General features: G+C 37.7%; 2 protein-coding genes across 2 annotated transcripts; one reads left to right on the top strand and one right to left on the bottom strand.

Moving 5' to 3' along the window:
- Positions 1 to 272: 272 nt before the first annotated feature.
- On the top strand, positions 273 to 3,514 carry LOC145610227 (glycerophosphodiester phosphodiesterase GDPDL7-like). Its single transcript, XM_081665520.1, has 9 exons — positions 273 to 403; positions 502 to 798; positions 924 to 1,036; positions 1,195 to 1,693; positions 1,799 to 1,840; positions 1,931 to 2,212; positions 2,317 to 2,462; positions 2,583 to 3,066; positions 3,189 to 3,514. The coding sequence occupies exons 1-9, from the start codon at positions 304 to 306 to the stop codon at positions 3,485 to 3,487; spliced, it is 2,262 nt and encodes a 753-aa protein (XP_081521646.1). The 5' UTR covers positions 273 to 303; the 3' UTR covers positions 3,488 to 3,514.
- Positions 3,515 to 4,104: 590 nt separating this feature from the next.
- On the bottom strand, positions 4,105 to 7,363 carry LOC145610229 (uncharacterized). Its single transcript, XM_081665521.1, has 9 exons — positions 7,207 to 7,363; positions 7,066 to 7,123; positions 6,838 to 6,946; positions 6,443 to 6,557; positions 6,281 to 6,332; positions 6,063 to 6,209; positions 5,780 to 5,891; positions 5,576 to 5,702; positions 4,105 to 4,871 (listed from the first exon to the last, which is right to left on the bottom strand). Exons 1-9 carry the CDS (start codon positions 7,269 to 7,271, stop codon positions 4,412 to 4,414), a joined length of 1,245 nt encoding a protein of 414 aa, XP_081521647.1. The 5' UTR covers positions 7,272 to 7,363; the 3' UTR covers positions 4,105 to 4,411.
- Between the last annotated feature and the right edge of the window lie 243 nt (positions 7,364 to 7,606).

Below are 7,606 nucleotides of genomic sequence, written 5' to 3'. Positions count from 1 at the left end.
ATGATATTCTTAGAAAATTACAGCAGGATCAGATTTAATGGTTTATCATCATCTGTGTAAAATAGGCAATAAAAGCAACAGACAAACTATGTTAGTAAATAAAAAATGTATGTTTGCTGTTTCAGGCTCGGTTGCAGATATTCTTCCTGTTGCACTGAAGAACAGAAAAACGGTAATTTTGGTTTATGGAGATAATTTTTGTGTGTGTGTGTTGTGTATATGATACATGGCTAACTTAGTTTAAAAATATAGTTATTCCGGGAACGCTCACAGGGAGCGAAATCAATCAAGAGAATCAATAAAATGATAAGGTATTTGGTGGTAGTATTCCTCTTGATTGAGTTAATCACAGCACAGAAGCATCCTATAAATCCAGCCCCTCCAACATGGTTGACACTAACTGGTAATATATGTCTTTGAATTTAATTGAACACGATTTTCTCATCCATATAAACGCAGGCAGAACGAATAATGCTATTCTGATATATGTATGGGGTGCAGGGAAACAGCCTGCTGTGATAGCAAGGGGAGGATTTTCAGGATTGTTTCCTGATTCGAGTCGATATGCATATGATTTTGTGTCACAAGTGAGCTTACCTGATTCCATTTACTATTGTGATCTGCAACTAACAAAGGATGGCGTAGGCTTCTGCCAAACAGAGTTAAATCTTGGCAATTCTACTAATATAGCCACCCTCTTTCCGAAAGGCCAAAAGAGATACAATGTGAATGGAAAAGATATGCGTGGATGGTTTGCTATTGATTATTTTGCAGATCAGCTTTTACCTAATTTAACCTGTGAGTCATTCATATGATACTTCTCTATTTTTTCTCTGATTCTGATTTTTGAAGTGTTTTTTTTTGCTGCAAAGAATCTGAATTGACTCCACAAACCATATTGTTTCTTTCTTTGTACCTTGCAGCTGTCCAGAATGTACTGACTAGACCCAATGCTTTTGATGGTCAAGAAATACTCGTAGTCGAAGATGTGACCTCTATTAGCAAACCACCTCCAAGAGTCTGGCTGAATGTTCAGGTTAGCGCAAATTGCAATATCATATTTACTGTCAATCAATTGTTCCATCTGATAGAAAGAATCAAAGAAAAGAAAGCAAAATAGTGGGGAGTGCAATTTGTAATTTAAGTGAGAATGCATCAGGTGAATTGACTATATTTCATACCTTTTTTTGGCAGTATGACCTGTTCTACAACCAGCACAAAATCAGCCCAGCATTATACCTTCAGGATTTGAGATTTGCAGGAATCAATTACATATCTTCTCCTGAAATCGGCTTCTTGAAAAGTATAGGAGCTAAAGTGGACAAAGTCCGGACCAAACTTGTTTTGAGGTTCCTAGAACCTGAAGCAATTGAGCCTACAACCAACCAAGCATATGGTGAGATAGTGAAAAACCTTGCGGCTATAAAGCCATTTGCTTCTGGCATTCTGGTCCCCAAAACATATATATGGCCAGTTAACAAGGAAATGTATCTTATGCCACCTTCTACTCTTGTAACTGATGCTCACAAACAAGGCCTTGAAGTATATGCTTCTGGGTTCGCCAATGATTCCCCTGGCAGTTATAATTACAGCTATGACCCAACAGCTGAGTACTTGCAGTTTATTGATAACGGTCAGTTTTCTGTTGATGGTGTGCTCACAGACTTTGCTCCTACAGCATCCGAAGCAATTGGTATGTGATATCTGACATGTTACCAGTACTTGATTTGAGTTATACTGAAAATTGAACTAGTTGTTCTATGCTTGTCTCTCCTCTAAAGCTGTTATTCCTTTGCAGCATGTTTAGCACACAACAAAAATGCTAGCAAGCCTAAGAAAGGTGAGAATCCCATAGTTGGTTCCTCTCTCTTTTGAAGCTGTATCAAGTGGATGCAGGACTTTAAGTTAGATTTTGGTTTCTGTTTTCCAGGGCACTCTTTAATAATTAGTCACAATGGTGCTAGCGGAGACTATGCAGGATGCACTGATCTTGCATATGAGAAGGCGGTCATGGATGGGGCTGATATAATTGACTGTTCAGTCCAAATGTCGAAGGATGGTGTAGCATTCTGCCTCGATTCAGCTGACCTTTTGGGGGATACCACTGCCATCACTACTTTCATGTCTCGGTCCTCCAGCATCCCTGAAATCCAACCCATGAAAGGAATATTTTCGTTTGATCTCACTTGGAGCGAGATCCAAAGCCTGAAACGTAAACTTCTCATAATACTTTCCATATTCTAAAATACAGTTAGTTTTTTTATTCTGGAATTTGTATGAATAACACTTTAAAAAGGAATATTGTTGTCATTTCAGCACAACTGACGAGCCCACTGTCACAAGATATGGGAGGCTTGCCAAGAAATCCAGCAAATAAGAACAAGGGCAAATTCTTAACCCTAGCTGAGTTTCTTGACTTTGCCAAGGCCAAAGCAGTTACTGGAGTTCTAATTAACATACAGGTGAGACATAATCTTCATGGCACATCTCAATTTCAACTATTGTTAAATTTCTGAGAGAAAAAAATATTGACAAGTAGTCTCTGAACTGTATTCATCAATGTTTTTGCTGTTTGAAACCAGAATGCACCCTACCTAGCCTCAAAGAAAGGTCTAGACATAGTAGGTGCTGTCACCACTGCCTTGAGCAATGCCACATTTGACAAGCAATCGACCCAGCAAGTTATGATCCAATCAGATGATACCTCGGTGCTGGCAAAGTTTAAGGAAGTCCCGTCATACCATAGAGTCTATGATATCATGGACATAATAGGTGATGCCCCAAAGCCATCGGTGGATGAAATCAAGAAATACGCAGATGCTGTTGATGTCCGGAGGCCCAGCATTTTCAAAAGCACAGCCTTTTTCCTTAGTAACTTCACCAAAGTCGTCGAGGAGATGCATGCAGCAAATATCTCTGTACATGTCTCCCCTCTATATAATGAGTACACCACCTTGGCATTTGACTTTTTTGCCGATCCTATGGTAGAGCTAGCCACCCTTATCGAGGCCCTCAAGGTTGATGCAGTAGTGACTGACTACCCGGCTACAGCCAATGCTTACTTGAGTAAGTCCTCTTAACTCCTGTCCCTCTTTCTAATTTTGTCAGTTCCTAATTAAAAAAGTCCCAAAATTTTATTACCACCACTACTTCAGAAGATTTATACATTTATCTTGCAAAACTTGAAGGAAGCCCATGCTCAGATCCAAGAAATACAAACCTAGAATACCCGATAAGTCCAGTGGAACCAGGGGCTTTGCTTGAAATAGCTGCGCCACAAGCACTTCCTCCATCAGGAGCCCCAGCTCCGGCTCTTGAGGTAGCTAACATCGTAGATCCACCTCTTCCACCAGTTTCCAAGGAGGAAAACCCAGCAGCTCCTGCACCTGCAGATCAGAAGCAGAGTGAAAGTGGGAGGAGCACCACCAGTTTATGTCTCTCCTTAGTGGTGGCACTGGCCCTCAGCTTGATTCTAACAGTTCACTAACAATGAAGTACTTGAAGGCTTTTTGCCAGAATATTTTGTAAATGTTGTATGCCCCAGTTTGAGATTGTAACAGAAAAAATTCCCCCAATCATCGGTAATTATATCTCAGTACACTTCTTACCAGAAGTCTAGTTTTGATGGACAAAATACTTGATGTACAATGGGCACATAAAATTCTTCCATAGAACAAGGGTTAAAAGCATCCTGCACCAAAAGCTTATTGTACAACACAACCTCATTTTAATGCAGAGAAATGACAATAGTACACTATTAAGACAATTATATTTTTAAGCAATAAACAAGAGACATCCCATTTCTTGTAATACTTAAGAAAATTTAGGGTAAGTGCAGAGAGAGTGAAGAATGAGCAAGTCAGATGAAAATTTTCTTCAAATATCATTATTTACAAAAAAAAATACTGTCTAGGCACAATTTCAAGGAATGACTTATGGTAGACTACTAGACTCAGAAAACCAAAAAACTTATCATAACCTGTGCATTGCTTTGCATATGAAATACATGAGAGAATGACTGAATATTCAAATGTGACGACATAGACAGTGTACAAAAGTTTGCAACATCATGATTTTTCTTAATTAATTACCATTATTAACACAAAAAAGAGAGGCTCACTTTAAGAAAAGGTAAATAAATGACAACCTAAGCATAAACCATACACAATGCAGATTACTCGGGAAATTAAAAAAAATTATTATAATTACTTTTACTATATTTTTTTTTTTTAACCAAACAGGACATCATTACAAAGCAAATAAATGAATGGAGGATCAAATTGTGGAACTAAACTAACACTAGACATAACTAGAAATTCCATGTATAACTTTACTAAACAATTAAATTAAAATTGTATGGCAGTTTTACGACAGCTACATGAGTATTCATCAATGATCAAATACACTGAAGTCACTTGGTTTTCATCTTCTTCCATGAGGTTAGTTCAGGAGGTAACACACCTTCACTAGAGGAAAGCACAGCTTGTGCAGTCAACTTTCCAAGCCAGCCATGGTAAAGTAATCCTCTGGCACCAAGACCTCCAATCAACCAATACTTAGAAGAACAATCTCCCCCTACAAGATCATCTATGGAACCTAAAAGTGGAAATGATCCTTGCGGAGTTAGAGGTGGCATTGCCCTGACACCTGCCTGTGCTCCTGTTAAAGTCCACTTAGTTATTTGCGGATAAACCATACTTGCCTTAGGTAAAAGTTGTTGCAGAGTACCAGAGGCTTCTTCGGAGGAGACAATAGAAGAGAAATTTCTTGATCCCCATTCCCATGTTGACCCTAAAAGTAGCCTTTTAGGCCCCTGAACAGCAAGCCAAGCATCTGACAGGATCGAAGGACTATCTTCACAATACTCTTCACTGCATTACAGAATAAAGCATAAACATAACTTCATAACCCCCCGTCCCACCAAAAAAAAAAAGAGAGATGACTCATCACTTTGAAATTGACGAAAAAAACATAAATATTTGATTCGCACGTGTACACATGCATAATCCCGTTACAACTTCAACAACAAAATGGGAAATTTTGCAATATTTTGAAATAGATGAATTTAGGCACTTTCATTTGGAAAATAGAGTGTGGGACTGTAGGATGCTTCAAGGACAAGGGAAAACCTTTAAATTTTCAATATAATTTTATCTAGATCATCTTTGTATGCGTAATTGAAAAATTGACTACAGCTTTCAACCCAATTCCCCTTGTAAATTATTGGTATCCACAGTTTCTATTCCATCATTATTAATTGAATTCATACAAATTAGAATTGATAAAAAGGCCATGTTCTTCCTTTAACATTTCTTCATTACATTCAATGGTTTATCTTCAAGTGGTATATTCTCATTTTCATCCTCTATTGGAATATTATGAGGCTCCTAATCATGGATAGCATCATTTCCTTCCCCTATCCCTCCATAGACTCATCCATCAAGAGGTAAAACATGGACTACAGCACTACTAACAGCCATGTCCTTATAAGTCATTCTTTTTTTTATTCAATCAAAATACAACCAGTATGCTACTGTCAAAGAAAACTTGAAATTAAAACTCGTTATACTCTTACCACAAGGAATCATGCAACTGAAGGTGTGCAACAATCCCTCTGCATGTCCTTAAAGGAAGCATTCCAGATAGCTCAGGCAGCATATCAACTCTAGCACCGAGACAAACTATGACCGCATCATATTCATCTGGATAAACAAACTGCATCCAGTCAGGTGAGGGGAAAGCACTCCATCACTTGTGTAAAGATAGTATAAGAAATAACCTCCCAGTTCACTTAGTGAAGCTACAAGTTTCTTGTGCAAAGTTATTTCCTTGGTAGGAAAGCCTATTGATGAGATCTTGTTGACCAAATGTTGAATTGAGAGAAAAAGTGCCTGGCACAAAGAACATATCAATCAATCAATCAAAGCCTTAATCCCATGAGTGGGGTCGGTTACATGAACCAAATTTGACTATTCAGTGTACTATTCATCGACAAAGAACATAATGAAATGAAAAACATTCAGCAGCAGGAAAAAGTAATGAGATGATTAGCAGTAGCACACCTTAAGATAGTTGCGCGGATTAAGATTGACAGCTAGAGGCATAAAGAAGGCTGTGTTTAAAGGGGTACATAAACTTGGTATAAGCTCCCTAGCAGCAGTTCCATCAAGGGTCTGTATCGGACAAGTTGGTAGACTATTGAGAGCATTCTGCAAATAAGAAGCCAGAGTTATAAAGTGAGGAGAGGAGACGGATTACGGTTGTGAAAATGAAGTATAACCTGGTGCAGAACATCCAATATCTTGTGATTAACAGGTGGCCTCAATATGCCCCTGAAGTAAAACTTATACCATTAGATTCGATTGTTGTAATGTAAGTGGTAGTAACTAGTAAGCATATTTATTAAGTTGTACATAAACAGTGAAAGCAAAGAAAGACAGACGTTCTCCTGACAATGAAGTCATCAGCAGAAGATGCAGCTGCTACGGCGGCTTCAGCAACATTAAGAAGATTCAAAAACTCTGTCCAGCATTCATCAGCCCTCCAAAGAGGCTTGACTGGTTGAAATAATGAGAAATATGAGAATGAATATTACTACCTCCGTTTCATATTATTTACAACGATTAGACATTTTTCCTCTCAACTTTGTGTCAAATCGTTACAAATAATATGAAACTTAGGTAGTAAATACTTTGATAAATGACAACACTTGTTGAGAGAAATGAATTAAATATTGTAAAAGTTTTCCAAATAAGGAGATAAAGCAAGTATTTAAAAACGGACGAAAATGAAAAGTTAAGCAAGTATTTAAAAACGGAGGGAGTACTTGCTAATTACCTTTAGGAGAATAGGGGTGAACGAGGCCTCCAGCAACACCAGAAGCGCCACCAGCAATGCCAACATCATCAAAAATGTCAACTTTTACTTTCAATTCTTTGGGGCTGTGCTGCCAATTTTTAGTTAACAAAACATTCAAATTCAATCAATCAATCAATACCCAATTAACAAAACCCTAATAAATTAATTTGTTAAATGTAAAGAAAGAAATAGAGAGAAATGAATTACGGATAGCAAATGCCATGCCACTGACAACCCAGCAAAGCCGGCACCAAGAACAGCGCACCTATTACAAACAACTTCTCTAACTATTAAATCAATAAAATACAAAGCTGAAATAATAATCGGATAAATTAGATTTCAAGAGACCTGAGCGATTTAGTTGTTGGTAGCTGGGATTCAAAGATGCATTGTTGAATTGGAGTTTTTATCATCTCCTACTTCCTCTGCTCTTCTCTTCTCTTCTTTACTTCAACTAAGGAGTCGGACTGTAGGAGAATACTATAGTCTATCCACGCCAATGCTTAGCTGTTGTATCCGACTATTACTAATACGGACTACGGAGTACTAGATTGGCACAATTACCGGATTAAAAAAAATAGTGAGGGTTGAAAGACTATTGAAAATATGGACTCCAGAGTCTAGAGTGTAGTAGTGCACCTGCACGGGTTATACTTCGTCTGTTCTAAATTAGATGATATGTTTCTTTTATCACGTTTGCTAATGTAAAAATTTAATCAAATAAATATTTAATTATATTAATGTAAAA

The sequence above is a fragment of the Chenopodium album genome, chromosome 24 (assembly GCF_948465745.1).
Source record: "Chenopodium album chromosome 24, dcCheAlbu1.1, whole genome shotgun sequence".
Lineage (NCBI taxonomy): Eukaryota > Viridiplantae > Streptophyta > Magnoliopsida > Caryophyllales > Amaranthaceae > Chenopodium > Chenopodium album.
Note: the sequence above shows the minus strand (reverse complement) of the source record. Positions and strands in the feature narration are given on the sequence as shown.